This window comes from Mustela putorius, unplaced genomic scaffold (genome assembly GCF_011764305.1).
Source record: "Mustela putorius furo isolate JIRA1106 unplaced genomic scaffold, ASM1176430v1.1 tig00000873_pilon_pilon_pilon, whole genome shotgun sequence".
Lineage (NCBI taxonomy): Eukaryota > Metazoa > Chordata > Mammalia > Carnivora > Mustelidae > Mustela > Mustela putorius.
Genome location: NW_025421504.1, coordinates 6068836 through 6089115, shown reverse-complemented (window position 1 = coordinate 6089115; position 20280 = coordinate 6068836). Strand labels below are relative to the sequence as shown.

Below are 20280 nucleotides of genomic sequence, written 5' to 3'. Positions count from 1 at the left end.
AGGAATCCCCATAGGTAGGGCTGGCTGGCGGCCTCCCAGGAGAGAGGCAGACTTCGTTTGGAACAGACTCGCACCTGCCCGAGAAGGAAGAGCGCAAAGCATTCTGGGTCTTCAAGACATAGAGAGGGTTGGGAGAGTGTTAGGGAAGGCAGGAGAGAAAGGCTGGGACCAGGTGCTGGAGGCACAGAGAATGGCAGACTGAGAGATGGGGGCTGGTTCCTGCAGGACTGGGGAGCCATAGCAGCCTTTAGAGCAAGGGAGTGACTTGTGTAGTGTGTTTGGGAAGGGTCACTGGGCACCGTGGAGTAGCCCACTGAAGTGCAAGAGACTAATTTGGAGACCGCTTCTGTACCCTGAAATAAGAGGGTACTGAGAATGTGGATGGCAGGGGAGGGGCGCTGTAGGAAGGGAGAGAGGGAAATCAAAATCAGGAAGACTGAGGGGACCTGGGTGGTTTAGTCGGTGAAGTCTCTACCTTCAGCTTAGGTCATGATATCAGGGTGCTGCATCGGGCTCTCTGCTCAGCGGGGAGCCTGCTTCTCCCTCTCCCTCTGCCACTCCCCCTGCATGTGCCCTCTCACACTCTCTCTCCATCAAATAAATAAAATCTTTTTTAAAAACCCCACAAAATCAGGAGGACTGAAATAGTTCGCCAAGGGAAATGTACAAGTGGCTAATGAGCACGAGAAGAGATGTTCAACATCATTAGTCTTTAGGGAAATGCAGATTAAAACTCCCAATGAGGTAACCCTTCAGACTTACTGTATGGCCACTACATGTGGGCAAGGAGATGCGGAGCAGCTGACCTCTCATTCGTGTTGATGAGAGGTCAAGGTGGTACAACCCTTTGGATAATAATTTGGCAGTTTCCTGTAAGGTTGAATACACACTTGCACTATGGCCCAACAATGCAGCTCCCAGCTACTAAACCAACAGAAATAAAAACAGGTATCCGCATAAAAACGTGTATCCCAATGATCCTAGCCGCGTTTGTTCATTCTAGCCGAACTGGAAACAGCTGGAACCTCCATCCACAGGAGGGTTAACAAATGGATACATTGAAACAACACACTGGATACAAAGGAGCACCTGAAACAGGCAAACCCCGGAAACGAAAGTGTGGATGGACTGACACGAATCCCACAGAACGAATGCCAAGGGAGGGAAGCCAGACAAGACAGTACTGACTGTGTGATCGCCTTTCTAGGAAGTTCAAGAACAGCAGGACATGGCGATAGAAGTTAAATCAGCAGTTGCCCAGGGAGGGGTGGGTGGGGAATGGTGTGGGGAACAGTAATTGCAAAGGGACGTGAGGAAACTTTCGGGGAGGATGGAAATGTTCTGTATCTTGATCGTGGTCGTGTTCACTTGGGTGCATATGTTGCTCTAAAGTCATCCACCTGGACCCTAAAAATGAGTGTGTTTTATTAGAGTTCACTATACTTCAGTAGAGTTGACAAAACAAAAACGGCTCAGGTCATGATCTCAGGGTCCTGGAATCGAGCCCCGCATCGGGCTCTCTGCTCAGTGGGGAGCCTGCTTCCCCCTCTCTCTCTCTCTGCCTGCCTCCGTGCCTACTTGTGATCTCTGTCTGTCAAATAAATAAATAAAATATATTTTTTTAAATGACACCTTTAAAAAAAAAAAGCAAAACAAAACAGGAAGGCAGATTCTCTTTTTAAATGGAAAGAGCGCTATTAGAGCTCTCAACACAGGCATGTCCTAAGTATACCCTCAACAGAAATGCAAAGAAACATGCAGGAACATTCAGAGCCACAGAACTCCAAATAGGCAAGCCCCTGGGACAAGTCAAATATCCCCCACCAGTATGGTGGTAAATAAAATGTGGACTGTATGCAAGCCGGGGTGTATCACACAGTCCAGACCGAACGCTGAACTGAGCCAGACACAGCAGAGCACAGACCCCACTGAATTCCATTCATATAAAATTCACAACCAGGCTTAGGATGGCTCTTTTTTTTTTTTTTAAAGATTTTATTTATTTATTTGACAGAGAGAGATTACAAGTAGGCAGAGAGGCAGGCAGAGAGAGAGAGGAGGAAGCAGGCTCCCTGCTGAGCAGAGAGCCCGATGCGGGACTCGATCCCAGGACCCTGAGATCATGACCCGAGCCGAAGGCAGCAGCCTAACCCACTGAGCCACCCAGGCGCCCTTAGGATGGCTCTTGACCCCACAAGGGGTCCTATAAGGGTTTCTGGGGGCTGGCAAATGTTTTGTTTCTTGACCTGGGTGGTAACTAACACCCAGATCATGATGTAAAGATTGTGCATGATTTGTAAAGATTCATGATGCTATACTGCTGTTTTCTATACGTAGATTTCATTTTAATTTAAACATTTGCTTTGGTGGGGCGCCTGGGTGGCTCAGTGGGTTAAGCCTTTGGCTCAGGTCATGATCTCAAAGTCCTGGGATGGAGCCCTGCACCAGGCTCTCTGCTCAGCAAGGAGCCTGCTTCTCCCTCTCTCTCTGCCTGTTGTTCTGCCTGCTTGTGATCCCTCTTTCTCTCTCTCTCTGTCAAATAATTGAATAAAATCTTTAAAAAATAGCTGGCACCTGGGTAGCTCAGTGGATTAAAGCCTCTGTCTTCGGCTTAGGTCGTGATCCCAGGGTTCTGGGATCAAGCCCCACATCAGGCTCTCTGCTCAGCAGGGAGCCTGCTTCCCCCAACCGTCTCTCTCTGCATGCCACTCTGTCTACTTGTGATCTCTATCAAATAAATAAAATTTTTTAAAAAATTAAAATCTTAAAAAATAAAATAATGGGGGGCCTGGGTGGCTCAGTCACTTAAGCTGCTGCCTTCAGCTCAGGTCATGATCCCAGAGTCCTGGGATTGAGTCCCGCATCGGGCTCCTGGTCCAGCAGGGAGCCTGCTTCTCTCTCCTTGCCTCTGCCTGACACTCTGCCTGCTTGTGCTCTCTCTCTCACAAATAAATAAAATCTTAAAAAAAAATAAAAACTTAAAATAAAACATTTGCTTTATTTTTCTAATTGGTAAGAGTTTTGCTTGCTTGCTTGCTTGCTTGTTGGTTTGTTTAAGAAGTAAAAATTGGAAGGTAGATGTCACCCAGAAACCCAGCAAGAGTTAAGCGTGGGAGGGGTGCCTGGGTGGCTGAGTGAGTTAAGCCTCTGCCTTTGCTCAGGTCATGATTCCAGAGTCCTGGGATCGAGTCCCACATCAGGCTCTCTGCTCAGAAAGGGGCCTGCTCCCCCGCCCCCACCCTGCCTCCTTCTCTCTGTACTTGTGATCTTTCTCTCTTTGTCAAAAAAAAAAAAAAAAAACTTTAAAAAATAATAATAATAAAAAGGTTAAAAAAAAAAAAAAGACTTAAGTGTGGGAAACCAGATTAGGGCTGGAGTCTCTATTTCCTTGGCCTCAGGGTTTGGCAGCTGAGCATGTAGGGGTGGGAGGAGCACTGGTCTGCCCGACTCTCCCCCACTCCTCTCTGTCAGCCTGGCCTGACCTCTCAGCCCAGCGTCCTGCCTCTCCCGGCTCCCAGGATCCTGCTCACGGGAGTGAGAATGAATTATGAGAAAACACTCTGGGTGATGGGCCAGCCAAGTCCGCAGCTTTGAGGCTCCCTGAAAGGCTTCTCACAACAGGCCCCTGGTGCCCCAGTGAGCAGGCTCGGGCAGGCTCCTTCACCTCAGCCCACAGTGGACTGCTGTCCTGCTGCCAAAGCAGAGACAGCCAGGGCTGGGGCCTGTCTACTCCTCCCAGCCAGCCTCCCCTAGACCTGCCTCCAGCCCTGTCCAGCCTCTCACCTTTCCACATAAGACTTAGCATATGTGAAGAGCATGGCTCTGGAGTCAGACACGCTTGCCAGCTGTGTGGCTTTGGGTGAGTTACTCAACCTCTCTGAGCTTAGTAGCTTCATATATAAAACACAGGCATGTAAAAGAGTGAGATAAATATCAATGAGCATTTTAATATTTTTTCCTGTGCCCCAGTAGTTGTGCACACCCCGCTTTGGAGACCACTGACCCACAGCCTGAGGTCCAAATTGCTCAGCTTGGCCTTTGAGAGCCTCCAAGTTCTAGCTCCTTCTCTGACAACTCTTCTGCTTCCGGCCAGACTGGCTGTCACTGAGCTCCGAAAGCCTGAGAAGCTGTTGCTCCTTCTCACCACCATCTTCATTCCCAGGGGAACTATCTAAACCCACCCATCCTCCAGGGTGCTGGTGACTTCCGCCACCCCTACAAAGCCTTCCCAGTGTTGCCGTGTATTTCACTGTTGCCCCCAGTTTTCCTGAGCCCCTACTTTTTGCCAGGTGCTCCCACTCACGGTGTCTGTCCCCTGCTCTGACTTCATCACCTGCCAGCTAGCGCTAGACACTGGTTGTCCCGCACTGCCTGACGGTGATCCCTCTCATGCCCCGTGACCTAATCATAGGATTCCGCATGTTCCCGGGTTACCCGCCTGCATTAGTCAAGATAAGCAGCAGCAGCTGTTGTAACAAACTGCCCCAAACATCTCAGCGGTAACTACGATGCAGCTTCATTCCCTGCTCACATCACCGTCCGTCCGGTCCAGGTCAGCTGGCCCTGTTCCAAGGGGTGACTCAGGGGTTCAGGTTCCTTCCATCTGGTGATGCCCCTGCCTCCAACACGGACCATAATGATGTCTGGGGGTGGTGAGGGGTGGGGGAACGGTGGAAGAGAAAACATGAGAAGACCGTTTTAGCTCCAAGTCTGGGGGTGGTACACATCACTTCCGTCCACGTCCCACTGGCCAGAATTGGGACATGCAGCCCCAACCTCAGCACAGGCCGACTCGGGGTCCCTGCCTTCCTGTGCCCGGGGAGAGAGAGTATAGCAGCTCTGACCACAGCCAATGAGGGCGCGCATCACACACACACCTTCCTTATGTTTTCCTGAGCTACCTCCGAAATCTCCAGCCTGCCACCCAACACACACTCACACCCCCTCCTGCCCAGCACAGCACCTTGTTTACCAGATGACGGACAGACCACAGACCGCGTGAGTCAAACCAGGCTGCCTGAAGGAGAAGGGGACAGGGCTTGGCAGGCACACGGGTCCTTCCTGTTCTTCGGGCAACATCCAGTCCCTGGGGCCTCACACTATGTGTGGCACGTAGTAGGTGTTCAGTAAACATTCGTTGAATGAATGAATAGGTGTATGAATGGGAAGATTAGGAAAACACACTCAGGAGAATGGACAAAGGAGATTAAAGTTTGTTTTTTTTTTTTCTTTTAAGACATTAGATGATGAAGACGACTCTGGTCCAAACTTGAGACAGGTGAGCTCCTCCCAAGCCCCAGTGGACGGGGAACCCGTGGACCTACTTAGGCAAAAATGTGTTGTGTGTGTGAAGGGGCGATGTTAGCTGATGCTGGGTTTGGCCTTCCTGGGACCTCTGGAGTACCCCCCCCACCCCGGGGCAGCGGTGATTCTCCCTTCTGCAATCCCCGTCTTTGTTTGCTGGGGTTCATTGGGGTTAATTATCATTGTGGTTGGGGTGGGGTAGGAAGGAGCCTTGCCCCAGCCCCAGGCCCTGGAAGGATCATGAGAGTCAGGGCTAAGTTTGGAGATCTGGAAGGAGGGTCCTGGGAGGTTGGGGGACATGGGGTAGGTTAGAAAGGTCCCTCCCACCAGCAGGTTAACCATTTTTAGGCTCCACGCCCAAGTGGCCGGGTCTGTAAGACTTCCTTGTCTTTCACCCATTCGTGCTACCCCCCAGATCATCAAAGCCGGGTGAGGGCCTTCTCGAGGAGGCAAGCAGCATTATTCACAGGGGTGGGGCTGAGCGCTCTGGGGAAAAGTGGCCGGCCCCGTGGCTCAGATCTTGATCAGCTGAGAGTGGGACCGGCATCCCAAGCTCCCCGGGCTCCAGCAGGGCAGGACCGCATCTTCGGGCCGTCCGAGCGTCCGCCTCACCTTCAAGGACCCTGGCCCGCCACAGCGACCTGCCGTGCGCCTCCCACCTTCTAGGCCGCCAGCTGATCTGCAGGGACGAAGCCAGGTTGGTGATGGCCCCGAGGGACAGGTCAGGGAGAGAGACAGGGAAGGGAAAAGGGACCGGCTTTGAGCTGGTGGGGATGCTGCTGTCAGCCCATCTCCACCTGGCAAAAAGGACACTGAGGCCCAGGCCACCTTTCCAAGTTATAGAGCAAGGAAGGTCCTTGCAGACCCAAGGCTGGAACTGTCAGCAACCCAGACTCCTGACCAGTGAGGTTTTCCAAGGGACACTTGGTCCCCCTCCCACCGCATCAGTCCAGCACCACAGTCCAGTGTGTTCAAGTAGCTCTGGGATATACATTAGCTTGAAGGGTGTGTGTTGGACCTGGTAGGCCCAGTGCCATGGCTGGAAGGGGAGTGAGGGCCACGATTCTTGCATGGTGGGGAGGCAACTGAGAACAGTACATAGAGCAGGGCTCCAGACTCAGACACACCCACGGTCCCATTCTTGCTGTGTGACCTTAGGTTAGTTGCTTGACCTCTCTGAGCCTCAGGTTTCTGACAAGGTGACTTGGAGTGGATGAGGGTGATACTCCCTACCTTACTGGGTTGCTGGAGAGAGTAATAAGATCATTTCTGTACTAAGCCATTCCTTGGGCTACTATAACGATAGCATTATCGTTATGCTGAATATCGATATGATTTAAATCAAATATGTATTGGTATCAATAATGATACTAAAAATGGTTTCCATTTCTAGCGAGCAAAGGGCCGAAACATGGTCACTCCCTCTGTTTCACTCTCCTCCTTGCCTTGTTTTTGTGTGTGTGTGTGTGTGCACATGCGTGTGTGTATATGTGCACAGGCTTGCACACACGCACAGAGGAAGGCTGGGGTTCAGGGTCATGATGGCTCTTCCCACTTCTGCTCTGCAAATACCGAACAGGCTGTGCAGGAAGTGTGGGAACATGGAAATGGGAGTTTGGGACAATCCAACATGTTGGTTCTTGGGGCCTCCAGCTCAGGGATGCCCAGGCCTGGCTCAAGCCCACTGGGCCCTCCTCACCCCCAGATTCCTGTCTGTCAGGCCCCTCGCTGGAGCTCCACCTACTGGGGGTCAAGACCAGAGCTAAGCGCTTATCATAGTTTATCCCCCAACTGGCCTACTATGTGGGGTTTAATTATCTCCACTCACAGGTGGAAACTCAGAGGCTTGGGAAAGCAAGCTAGCCTTCCCAGCAGGCGGCAGAGCCGTGCACCCCAGTCAGACACACTGGCCTGGAGGAAGTTGCCCACCCAGGCTCCTTGGTAACCTGGCGGCTCCAAAATGTAGATTTGCCTCTACCTGCTCGCCTTCCTTCTGGGCCATTGGTCCTTCTCCCCCTACCGCTCATCCCCTGGAGTTCTGACCCCACCAAACCAGTCACCCAAAGAGAGTTTGGAGAAAGCATTGTGGGAACCCCAAATTCAGGGCAAGGGATGGGGTGAGGGGCGGTGACGTGGGTGGCTAGAGCTTCAACCTTCCAGTCTAAAGGAGCTGAGGCCTTAAAAATAATAGATGGGAGAAGGAGTCCAAAGATAGACAGTACACGATATCGTGGAGCCCTCTGTGAGTGTGTATGCACACACACGCACACGCGCACACACGTGTGTATCCTCCCTTCTGGGAAACTTGGAGGTCCTGAAGCAAAGAAAAATGAACAAAACCACGGAGACACACAAGTACACTCAGCTCAGCTCACAGATAAACACAACCTTCCAGGAGCGCTTTGGTCCATGACACTTACCGTGTCCGGGCAGAGGTCCACACCAGTGACGTCACCCGCATTACACACACGCACACACACACACACGCACACACACACACAGAGGTGCGCACAAAGGAGAGCAGTCGGCAGCAGATTTAGAGACAGAGCGGAGCAGGGAGTAAACAGGAGTGAAGCACAAGGCGGAGGCAGCAAGTCCTGCCTGTGTCACATCCTACTCCCCGTGTTCTGCCCGCGGAGCCCCTGTTCTGACCTGGGGAGCCCCTGAGCCGCCCCTGTGCCAGGTGAGAACCTGAGGAGGTGGCTCAGTGAGTGGGATAGAAAGAGCCAGAGATCGGGGTTCGAAGCCCACGGCCCTGACACTTGTACCCTCACCCGCCTGGAGAAGTGACCTAAGTCTCACCCGAGACCCAGTTTCCTTCCCTGTGAGGCCGGCGGTGATACCGTTCTCAAGACTTTGCTGTGCCCAGTGCGTGAAAGTGCTAGATTTATGCTCTGAGCAGGCGGCTGGCAGTGAGCAGCAGAGCAAATACGCCAGAATCCACCCTGGTTTAGGCACTTCCTAGCAGGTCATTTGTCCTAAATGAACCTCAGTTGCCCCATCTGTGAAATGGGGCTAGTCCAGAATCCCTTCCCGCCCTTGCCACTTGAAGAGACAATGCCGCGAGGCTGCCATGTGCTGTGACTTTGTGGGAAAGGGAAAGCCCCCAGGGGCAGAGATGGTGGGGGTCAGGGCCCAGCTGGTGTTGGCCCCGCCCCCTCTTCTCCCAGAGAAAGCCCCTTCCTCCATCCATTAGGGCCCCACCCACTTCAGTCCAGGGTCCCGTGGAGCAACTTCCCAGGAGTGTGTATATCCAGAGCGGGGAAAGGGTCCCACAGAAGGCTTGCCCATGTAGGAGCCCCCCTCCCCAGCCTACAAGCCCACGGAATAAGAAAGCCTGAGAAAGAGAGTATAAAATGGGATTTATAGCCTTAAAGGATTTCCAGGGCTCACCACAGTGGCAAGCCCCAAGGGCTTTTCTCTCAAGACCAGATTGATGGCACTGAATGGACTTGCCAGAAGTTTCCCCACCTCAGGCTTCAAGCCCATCAGACTCAGTCATTCGGCTATAGAAACCCAGGGAGCAGCTGATCCAGGCCAGACGGACAAGGAGTCAGGGCCCATGTGAGCTCTTACAGGCTGTGTGACCTAAGCAACAACCCAGTGTTTTCTCGAGTCTCAGTTTTCTCCTCTGTCAAATGGGTTCATTGACCCCCTGTAATTATTAAATGAGGCCGTCATGCGAACGCACAGAAATCACAGATGTAAATTGCTGACATACAGCAGGTGCTCAATAAATGCTCAGCATCATGATGAGACATGCCCACAGCTGGGAGCCAGCCTGTCTGGGTTGGAGTCCTGGCTCCACCACCTCCAGCAGTGTGAGCTTGGGCACGTTTTACAAACATCTCTGTGCCTTGGTTTCCTCTTTTGAAAACCAGGAATAACAAAGTGTCCGAGACTGGACAGGTTTGGGCCACACCAAGTGTTGCTGTAGGGACTATGGATGGGAGGTGAGACCTGTGGAGGTGGGACTTGTGCTACATGTCTGCTGGGTGCCAGAGTTATCTCACACAGTAACCACCCCCAGGTGTAGGGTGCGGAGAGGAGGGTCTACAGGGTTCTGGTTCAACCTAAGACATGGACTGGACTACATTGGGGACAGGGACAGGGAGCCTGGACTCATGGGGAGACAGATCGAAAGACAGCAAAGGAAAGTTGTTCCTCTCCTCACAACACTTCTGACTCCATATGGGGGTTCTTCCCACGCCAACAACCAAGTCTCTAAGTCTGGACATCAACTGTCCTGTCATTGCATTCAGTTCTGAAGCTGACAACAGGGGTGAGTGTGAGGCTCCAAAGGTCCCAGGGCTCAGTCCCACAAACACACCCTCACTTCTGACATTCCAGGTCCCCAGGCTACCCGCACTTCTGTCCAACTTGGCTAAAAATGGGGGGGCTCCCTGAACCCGCTGCCTCAGCTTTTCACAGAGCTGAGAAAAGCACTTTCTTACATTTACCGGTTTATTGTAAAGCATATTACAATGGGTCCTTTTAAACAGCCAGATGAGGAGATGCGTGGGGTCAGGAAGGGTCCCGTGTGCAGGAACTTCTGTCCCATGGAGTCGGGGACACCACCCTCTCAGAACATGGATGTATCCATCAAATCTGACTCAGCTCTCTGAACCCCATAGAGCAGGGTGCTTCTGGAAGCTTCATTGTGAAGGCATGATCTATCATTAACCCAATCTCCAGCCCCTCCACCTTCCTAAGAGATGGGGGCTGAAAGCTCCAAACTTCTAGCCCCGGTGACCAGTCCCCACCTGAAGCTGTCCGGGAGCCCATACAGAGTCCCCTCTTTTGAGCAAAAGATGCTCCTCTTACCCAGGAACTTCCAAGGGACTCGGGAGCTCTGGGTCAGGAACCAGGAGCCATGACCAAATATATATTTCTTATTATGGGACCAACAGCAAAGGAGTCTGAGGTCTAGAGAGACGAGGCAATGGAAAGGGGAGAGAGGGGAGGAGAGAGTGAGCGGGACCCCAGTGTTACAGGGAGAGATGGGGCAGAGACACCGAGAGACAGAGAGGCAGGCAGACTCTCTGGTCACGATGAAATGTTTCTCAGTCTTGTTCCCCCATCTCAGTTGGCTTTTGCCTTCCCAAACAACCCCCCAGTATCTTTCCCAGTGGCCCCATAAACCAACCTGTCCTCTCTCAGCCCAGCCCCTCTGGGCAGGTGGGTCAGCCCAGCTGCTGGAGCCACTGAAGTTGCCAGCACGGCTGAGTCCATCTGCCCAGGACCACGCATGCCCAAGACAAGGGGACCCAAGACCAAAGACTGCCCCCACCAAAGGGCTCCATTTCTTGGGAAGCCAATATGCCATGGGTAGGCACAGAAATTTGTCTCTGAGGACTGCTTTGTCCTCCTGACCTTGTGCAATTTGCACTGTTGCTCTGATCCTCTGTTCTCCCACCCGTGACATAGAGATAATCATCGTAACACAGTCCGTGCCTTACAGTGTTGTGGCTTTAGTGTAAGGGTTAAATATACCTATGACGCGCTGACACCTTATAATCTCTCAACATTAATAGTAAAAACATGAAAGCTTCCCTCTGGGGATGGGGGTGCTGAAGGGACCCAGGTCAGGGAGGCTGAACTTTCCTGAATTTATTGGGACCTAAGAAATGTCCCAAAACCTCTCTGGTGGCCAGTCTGTTCATCTGTGGAATGGGGCTAAAACTCCTCACCTACTTACCTTACAGGATTAGGGGAAAGTTTTTGATAAACTCCCCTGTGCCGACAGTAGCAGGCCAGTGGGCCTGCGATTGCCCCTCCAGGAAAGATGCCCAGCTCCCGGGGTACCCCAGGATTCCTCAGGGAGACTGCCCCCCTCACTGGACAGTGGCCCATCCTTGGCTAGCATTCCTTAGCCAGCTGCCGGGATGAGGACGCTTTCAGTGCTGTCTCCAGGAGCTAGTGTGATTGGTGGGGTTGACATAGGGGGGTCAGAAAAGCAGAAGTGCTCCCTGGAGGGACGTAGGATTCACCTGCTGGGCAGCAGGGGGGACACAAAGCAGTGAGTAGCTCATGGGCCTGAGGCCACCGACAAGCGTGATCGTTACTCACTGATGTGTACTGAGTATCGGGCCGTTTGCTAAGAGCCTTATCTTTGTTATCATGCCATGATCGTTTCACCTCCTGATGATCCACAGGGTTAACACTCTTATTATAAGGAGTTATAATCACCTATTTTATTTGAGGAAATGGACTCAGAGAGGCTGGGCATCTTACCCAAGGCCACCCAGCTGGAAAGGGCCAGAGCCAGTTTTGCTGCCCAGATCTGGTTGGCTGTCTCCTGAGTCCTGCCACGGCCTGTACAACCCAGGCTTATCTCAGAGAAGGTGACGCAAGCAAGCCCTGGGAGCACCGGGCTGTCACACTGTACCGGGACTGGTCAACACAGGGACAGGAGGCAGATGGCACCATGGAAGGCATCAGGAGACCCCAGGGCCACTTTGCCCACTTGGCTGCTCCGTCACTCCAGCCAGCCCCTCGTCCTCTGGGCCTTAGTCACCTCATCTGCAAACTGAGGTTGCCCCACATACCCAGAGGCCCTTCTCGCCTCTGATTCGTTCGGACACCCCCATCTCCTTCAAATTAGTGATCCCGCTTATGATGAAACTTCAGAGCAGTTGAACTAAGCAGTTGAACTTCTTAGCTTGGGGTCCCTGGACCCCTCGGAGCTCCAGAAGCCGCCTAGAATGACGAGCAGAATTGCAAAAGCCTGTGTGTGTCTGATCGTGTATTTTTCCAGGGGAAGTGTCCATATTATGACCAGATTCTCATCCCTATAGGCGAAAAGCCACTGATCACTCTCCACTTTTAGAATTGCCCTAACCTCGATGTCAATTTTAAGGGGAATGGGTTGAGAAGGCTGAATCCCTACCATGTAAAATTCTTTCTTTCCCCTCCCTGTGTTTAAAGTCACCTGCACCTGCACCTGCTCCTGTGCCCCGGACTCCACCCTCCGGCCACACTGACCCCTGGAGACCCAGCCCCCTGTGCTTCGGATTAGCCTCTGTCTCCACGCTGAAGCTCCTATCCGCGGTCTTGTTACTCGGTTCTCACCCCCATGTCCTTCCCCAGGAAACCCGGCGCCAGGACTGGTGGGTCTCTCCTGAGGTAGGTGCAGTGACCAGAATGGCCGGTAGGGGTCGCAGGGGCGACCCTGTGGAGCCTCGGAGGACAGAATTCTGCCCCCTTCTTAGCCTGGGGGTGAGGAAAGTGTACCCAAAGGCAGGAGGCCCGTGTTCTGGGTCCGAATCTTCCCCTCAGTAGGCCTCAGTTTTCCCATCTGTAAAGTGGAACCCCAGTCTAGTGGAACCCTAGAATCCCAGAGGGTTGGTTGCTAAGCAACCTTTCTGCTGGGACATCGTCTGGACCTTTCTGATTGATGCTGGAGGGAGGGAGGTATCTTGAACTCCCTTTGGCAGAAGCACTTGACCCAGCAGCCTTAGGGAATGAAATAAAATGACTCAGGGACCCCTTTCCCAGACCTGATTGAGCAAACAGAGGCCACTGGCCTCCAGCTTAAGGGGGAAGCCTTACTCCCTGGGGAGAAAGGAGGGTTCTAAACAGGGCTGCCCCAAGACGTGTCTGGCGCTGGTGAGGGAAATGGGGACCACAGTTGTGGCCTCCCACGCTGGGCAGGGGCCTTGAGGTGAGGCCTTATGGGGCTTGGGAGGTGGGTGGCGGCCTCCTTGGGTACGGCCTCTGCCCATGTCCGGAGAAGGCCACGCAGACTCCAGCGGGGAGGGAGAAGGGGTCCTCTGGCCTTCGGCAGCTGCAAGATCTGGGAGCAGGACTGGTTCTTCTGAACACTCTCTCTAGCAAAGCTCCAAACTCCGGGCCAGAGAGAGCAGGATGAAGGATCCAGGGATGAGGGAAGGCCCTGCAGGGGTGCGTGAGGGGAGTACGCCCAACCACCCATCCCTAGACTCCCCTCTCCCGGGGGGCCACGAGGACCAAATCTTCTCAGGTACAAAAAGACCTTCTCCCGCTCCCACCCCCAAGTGATTAAAGAATAAGACATAGGCGTGACAATGACACAGAACATTTTCTACAAAAGTTGTAATGAGCTTGCGGGAGGCGTACTTTGTAGGGCAGTGGGAATCGCTGAGCCTGCCCCACCCCAGCACTGGGAGAACCGGGAGGAGGCTGAGGCCAGGACACAGACAGGGGACAGGAGAGAAAGGGCAGCACCTGGGGCTCTGGGGAAGTCGAGTCGGCACTTGGGGGTGGCCCCAGGCCCAGGCCAAGAGAACAGGGAAAAGGACTGGGGTGGGCTCGGGGTGGCAGTGGCAGGCGGCCAAGCCTGCAGCGTGGGAACTGAAACCACTTCCACCATGGCCCCCGCTCTGGGCAGACCAGACCCACCAGAGGGAGGCCTGTGGCATTTTGTGGTTCTCTAGTCCCCTGGCCCAGCCAAGGGGGCCCAGGAAAGAGATGGGGACTGTGGCAGTGCTCCCAGTGGGAGCTGCTTCCTAAGCTGAGGGTCAGGAACAGGGGTCCGCTGCTGAAAGGATGAGGGGCACACCGGGGGTCCCCCGAGTACCTCTCCCATAGCCATGACCTCAGTCTGATTGGAAAACCAAGGACACCTGTCTGAGGACCCCCTGGGGCTGGCCTTTTCCCCTGGTCTCACTGCTGTCGCAGAGGAGGGACACATGCTGAGCTCCCACTGACACACTGCCCATGCAGAACTCGCAGCCGCCTGGCTGCCTCCCCACCGGGAGGCAAATCGACCAACCAGCCCTCAACACAGTCACACATGCACAGAGTCCTGGGGACCCAGGGACAGCCAGCAGCTTAGATCAGCCACATCCTCAGGCTCTTACACTGTCCATATCGTGCGACTGGCCCCCAAGAGGCCAGACACCCAGACGTGCCCAGTCTCCGCCTGTCTCTGGCCTGGGAGATTTGGAAGCAGTTGGCAGCTGCCTCCCTCCAACCCAGAGCTCGCCCACCAGGCCTACGGGCCCTAATACCGCAGCTCACTGCTCTAGCACCTTGTATCTACTGCCCTGATCCTCTGGGGTCTCTGGAGGGACTAGGCTGGAGGCGGGGGGAGGAGGGCAGTGTGAGGAGGGCAGAGTCAGGCTGGGCCCCGCCACAAGGTGAGCTGGTAAGGATGCTAGGCAGCCCCGCCCCCCCACCCCCGCCTGGCACTCCAGCTCCCCAGCATGGCCAGCAGGAGAAGGAGAAGGGGGCTGGCTGTGATTGGGACAGGGGTGGGGACTAAAGTCAGGGCATTTGGCTGAAGAGTCTAGCCAGGAACCTCCCCTCTAGGGTGGGGAGAGGGGGAGGCAGCCCAAACTCTTCCCTTCACAAAAACAGAGGAAGTGAGCAAGTCTCCAGCCTGAACACAGCAACAGGACCTTTGGAGGAGGGGTGGGGAGAGACAACAGCCCGGCCCCGTGGGACAGGCCATGCCCACCCCCTCACACTCCCATTCAGCTCCATTGAGCCTGTCATCTATTCCCTGGGGCTCCAGCACCCCTCTTCCTCTGGGGCAGGCCTCCCACTAATCCACACACCCTTGGGGCCATTCAGATGGGGGAGGCTCAAGGGCTCTGGGACCCCTTGCTGGTACCTCCAGGCTATGCCTCTGCTGTGGAGTGTGGACAGGCTTTCAAAGGAGAAGACCACATGGTCTTTGCTCCTGAAAGGAGGGGATGGCTTCAGGGCTGGCGACTGTGAGGCCCTCATGGCCCCACGATGGGTTGTGGCAACTTGCAATTAATTCATTTTGGTCTGGAGAGGAGCCTCCTGTTACCTGCAGAGAAAGATACAGAAACAGACTTCAGGTAAGGGCCTTCAAGACCAGTTTAAACCAACACCAGCCTTTTTGGTCAAGCAGTCCTCTCCGGACAGGCTAATGGTCTGGGATGGGGCCCTTGGCCAGGGGGTGTCTTCCCCATCCCCCAAACTCTAAACCAGCCTACCTCCCCACACCCACCCCTGCCCTAATACCGCAGCTCACTGCAGCTGTGCAGCTCACCCAGCTGTGCAGGGTAAAGGCCAAAGACACCAAAAGGAGGTGGCACATTTGCTGGGCTTGTGGGATGCCACGAGAAAGGGGCTAGGGGAGAAGCAGACCACCAGTGCGGTAGCAGACCTGAGCTCCCCGATTGCTTTTGACGTGACGGCTCTCCTCCCGTGGGAGTCACCAGGCTCTGGAGCCGCACAGACCAGGGATCAAGCCCAGGCTCTGCACCAGGCAGCAGCAGGACCTTGGGGTGAGCTGCTGGAACCCTCTGAGCCTCCACCTGCTCTCCTGGAAAATGGGGTGATGCAGCCCCCGCACAGGGGTCTGGGGAGGACTCAGTGAGAGGCATGTGGAGGGCCATCTCTAGCACCCGGTGGATGGGAGGGCTCAAAGCGTCCTGGCTGTGATTACTCTGACTACTTACTGTTTGGCATCCACAAAGACATCCATGTTGGGGGCATTCTGATATCCCCCAAATCAAGGAGCCTTTTACATTAGCTGGGATAAGAAGGCCTCCAGTGCTCATTAAACTGGCAGCTTCTTTTTCAGAATTAGGGGCAAACAAATTAAGTGGAACCTCTTGTCTTTGATGAGGGCTTAGATTTTAGGAAATAGGGTATTACACACACTCACACTCCTGAAAAGGCAGATCCTCCCCACCCCTACCCCACCCTGCCCCACAACTCCCTCAGGCCTTCGGGGGCCTATCTCCCCAGGTCCCCCAGGCTGGGGCACTCACAACTCCGTGTCCTCCAGGGCCGGCGGGCGTTCCAGCGCCTGCCTCCTCCTCCTCACGGCCCCCAGAATCTTCTTGCGGGGCCCCAGGGGGACGCTGATGCTGCGGAGGTCAAGGTCGGAGCAGAGCATCAAGGCCTCAAGGTCAATCTTCTCCTGCCGCAGGAGGGAGGCGAAGTCCTCCATGTGCAGGGAAGCCAAGAAGGTCTCCAGCGGGCTCGTCTCGGGCTCCAGGTCCTCATCCAGGCCCAAGTCCAGCTCGTCCCAGGGCAGCTCCTCCCCGCAGCTGCGGTCCTGCAGGCTGTTGGCACTGCCCAGGCTGTCGTCGTCCAGGCTGGGGGAGCTCTGCAGCCGCCCTCGCGGGGCGCCCCCGCCGTCCGGCGCCGCGTCCTCGCGGCCCAGCCCGTGCAGCCCGCTGCTCAAGTAGTTCCTGCGGAACACCATGGTGCCCAGGCCGGGCCGGGTAAACAGGGAGTCGTGGCCTGAGTCGGTGCTGACCTCCGAGTGGGCCGGCTCGGCCGCCAGCGTGGCACGGGAGACGCTGTCCTCGTCGGAGAGGAACATGTCCCGGAGCGGGGCGCGGCCCCACTCCTTGGGGTTGGCGTAGGTGCCCTGGCGCACGAACATCACGTCGCTGCCCAGCTGCAGGCCCGAGAGCGAGCGCACGCTCTTGCGGCCGTCCTCGGAGATCTTGAAGGTGCCCTCGCCGCCCTGCTTGCGCCGCTCCAGCTTCCGCTGGATCTTGGCCTTGCCCCTGGCCGTGCCGTGCAGCGTGGCCTGCGAGTAGGGCAGCTGGCTGCCCAGCGCCAGGTGCTGCAGCCGGCGGCTCAGGGTGCTGGACGTGAGGCTGGAGAAGCTGAGCGCGTCCGAGCGCTCGGCCAGCTCGCGCCGGTAGCGCCGCTCCATGCGCTCGTGGTGCTTGCGCTGCATCTTGGCGCACTCGCGGATGCGCCGCTCGGCCTCGCGGAAGGCCTTGTCCTTCAGCTTGCCCACCAGCTTGGGGTTGAGGCTGCTCTGCTTGGCCGCGATGGAGTCCAGGTAGCGCACGCACTCCATGTGGCCCTTCATGGCGGCCATGTCCAGCGGCGTGTGGTAGTCGTTGTCCAGGCACCAGATGTTGGCCCCGAAGGACACCAGGAAGGAGAGGCAGTGCAGGTGGCCGTTGGAAGCTGCCAGGTGCAGGGGCGTGTTGCCCCAGATGTCGCACTTGTCTGGGTCACCCCTGCAGAGGGGACACGCAGGGAGGGGTGATGAGCCAACACAGTTTCGGGCTCTGGCAGCAGGAGCGGGGAGCTCCCGGCCTGAGCCGCCCCATGGGCACCCCAGCGGGACCCCCAGGGCCTGAGATGCCTCCTCGGACTCCAGGAGACGTCGGACGGACCTGGGAGCGGGGCCGGGGGTGGCGGGCGATGAAGGCGGAAATGGCCCCAGACCTGCAGGGGGCGGGGCGACAGAAAAGGCGGGGCCAGGGCGGGGCCTTCCCCAAGAGAACTGATGGCTGGGAATCTCAGGGGATAAATATTTGATGCCCAGAGAGAAAGGAGTGAATTATTCATGGAGCCCAGCGGGGAGCTGTCCCAGAGAGGTGGTGGGCCAGGGCCGAGTCTGGGTCTCTAGGCAGGCGTGGTGGTCAGTGTGGCTGCGGGTGTAGGGGTGACCCTAAGAGAGGGCACAAGAGAGTGGTGGGTGCAGAGCCTGAGCCCTGGGTGAGTGTGTGTAAGGGTGTGTGCCTGCGTGTCGGCGGGCACGGCCATGTCTGCAGGGAGCAGGGCCAGGCCTGGCAAGGCTGCGTGTGAGAGCAGGTGTCGGGTCTTGGCCTGGGCTGGGAGGAGAGCCTGGGGGCAGCCAGGACCAAAGGGGAGGAGGAGGCAAGTCTGCAACCCAGGCCCAGGGGCCTTTCCTTCCCCGGAGCAGCCCCATCTTTGGGAGCCTTGTCAGGCAGCCTGGCTTGTGCCTGCCCAGGGGACCCACCCAGCATCCTCCAACACCCTCCACACCAGATTGTGCCCCTTGGGCATGCTCCAGCGGGCTCCTCCAAGCTCTCCCCTCCCACAGAGGCCTGGCTCAGCACCTCTGCTCACTAATGAGGCCACGAGCCCACCCCCGCAGAGCTGGAGGAAGAATCACCCCCTTGTCTCAACAGCTCCCCCACAAACCCCTCCTCACTTCCCCTACTGGTCGCCAAGTCCTACAGGACAATGTGGCAAGGAGCTGCTTGGCATTTGGCCCACACCCCATCCAGTACCAGCCTTTGCTCTCTGTAGGAGCTGGGGGACTTAGTGCACCAGGAAGGCACTCTTTCCCCCCTCCCGTGGACCTCTCTGATGGGGGGCGGTATGGGAGGACCGCTGTGTGCTCTCTTGGTGTGGGAAGAGGCTAGTCTGGCTAGTCTGGGCTTCTCAAAGCCAGCAGCCTGGTCTTAAGGGCTGCTCCCACCTGCTGCTGGACTGGGAAGTGGCAGCAGAGGGAGGGTGAAGGAGTTCCCCACCCACCACATGCTCAGGCCACAGGCCAGCATCCGGCACTGAGATCAGCTGGACCCCTTTCCCTCCACCGTGATTTCCCAGGGCCTAAGATGTTCCTGTGAACCCTCCTGGGGCATGTCTTCTTGGGGAATGTCTTCCACTCCTTTTCCCTGCCCAGGCTGCCCAGGTGTCCGGTTCAACCAGGTGAAACTGCGGAGGCTGGCGAAGTTTCATTCAGACCCAGGAGCCCACGTCAGTGGCCCTGGACCCTGAATTCTTTCATTGCTACCTTCAAACCCCTTTCCTGGCCCTGACCCCTGGACTCTAGGACCACTGTTCCTCCTAGACAACTCCTGAAGGAGGGAGAGGGAGCCTGCTATCAAGGGAGGGGCATAGAGGGAGTTAATGGGGCGGCTGTACCCACTGACATTTGGTGCTGCGGTCAGCGCCCATAAATCCCAAGAATGAGCTGGGAGAGAGCTGTGTGAGCCCCAGCCTTCCGGGCGGTGCAGCTCTGGGTCGGAGAGCCCCTTGGACCGCAGGCTGGGGAGTGGACACTAAAGAGCCTCTCCTCGCACCGCCTGTGCCCCTTCTCTCCACCCCCACCTTGCTTCCAAGCGCTACCCACCCAGGAGACCTCTTCCACCTTCCCCTCACTCTTCAGCCCCTCCCATAATCATGCCCCCCCCCAACCCAGTCTCTGCCGTCCTAGCCCCACATCCGGGTCACAAGTGTCGCATACCTCAAGTTGTGCCCCCTCCCACCAGTGCCAGGCTCCAGGGTCCCACCTGAGGGTCAGCGGGGTAGAGAAGAGGGTAGGTCAGAGGAGGGAGGGGGAAGACACATTAGAGTCTTGGGAAGTGTGTCTCAGGGGACCGGAGGGACCTGAAGGCTCTCTTCCCCCTCCACTGGGGGGCTTAGGCAGGGGCAGGGTGGGTACTCACCCTCGGCTCACGATGACACGCAGCGACTCCAGGTTGCCATGGTAGGCAGCCCAGAGAGTGGGAGTCATGCCATCCTCATCGGGGGCGTTCAGCTCCTTCCTGGTGGCCTCTTTGAGGAGCTCCAGGTAGCCGTCCCGGGCCGCCCGGTGGTACTGGTCGTTCATGGCGCCTGGCTTGGACAGGGTGGGCAGGGGGCGCGGGGAAATGCCCCCCGCGGGGGAGGGCGGCGGGGTTAGGGCTGAGGCATGGGGTTGGGGGAGGGGGCCGAGCAGGGGCCGGGGCCGCCAGCCCCCGCTGCCGCAGACGGAGGTTGCGGAGCGCCAGAGCCGCCGCTACTCCGACATCTGAGCCGCTCGCCCCGGGTGGGAGGGGGGAAGGAACTCCCGCTGCCCAGGGAGCCGCCCCCGGGTTGCCCCTGGGTCCTAAACACCTGCTCCCGAGCGCACAGGGGTGACCCACGCGAGGCCCTGCCCTCGCTCCAAAAGTGGTGACCCCAGCGCCCCGCTCCATGAGGCCCGGTCTGGGGACAGTTGGGGGGGGGGGTCTGTCCCTGCGGCTCCCGATGTCTTCACCGTCGAAGGAAGGGGCCCAGGGCTGAGGAGGGGTGTCTGCGGGCAGTCAGGATCCCTAGGACAGAGGCTTGGGACGGGTAGGAGGACTGACGCCCAGACAGCGAGTAGCTCCCCCCACCCCCCCGCAGTCCCGGCTGCCCCTCGCGCGCACGGGGTTGGCAAGCCGCGGCCCAGGAGGTGGCGCTCGAAGACTGGACGCGGACTCGGCGCGCGGCCGGAGAACTTCTACCCAAGCCCGACTTCGCAGCTTCCAGCGGAGCAGAAGGCTG

The 20280-nt window shown here is 56.7% G+C and overlaps 1 protein-coding gene across 2 annotated transcripts; it reads right to left on the bottom strand.

Moving 5' to 3' along the window:
• Positions 1-13248: 13248 nt before the first annotated feature.
• On the bottom strand, positions 13249-19772 carry USH1G (USH1 protein network component sans). 2 transcript variants are annotated; one of them, XM_004748980.3, is made up of 3 exons: positions 19440-19772; positions 16035-17252; positions 13249-15082 (listed from the first exon to the last, which is right to left on the bottom strand). In XM_004748980.3, exons 1-3 carry the CDS (start codon positions 19601-19603, stop codon positions 15079-15081), a joined length of 1386 nt encoding a protein of 461 aa, XP_004749037.1. In that variant the 5' UTR covers positions 19604-19772; the 3' UTR covers positions 13249-15078. The 2 variants fall into 2 exon arrangements, with proteins under 2 accessions (XP_004749037.1, XP_044941876.1); XM_045085941.1 differs by lacking the exon at positions 13249-15082 and having other exon boundaries at positions 16031-17252.
• Between the last annotated feature and the right edge of the window lie 508 nt (positions 19773-20280).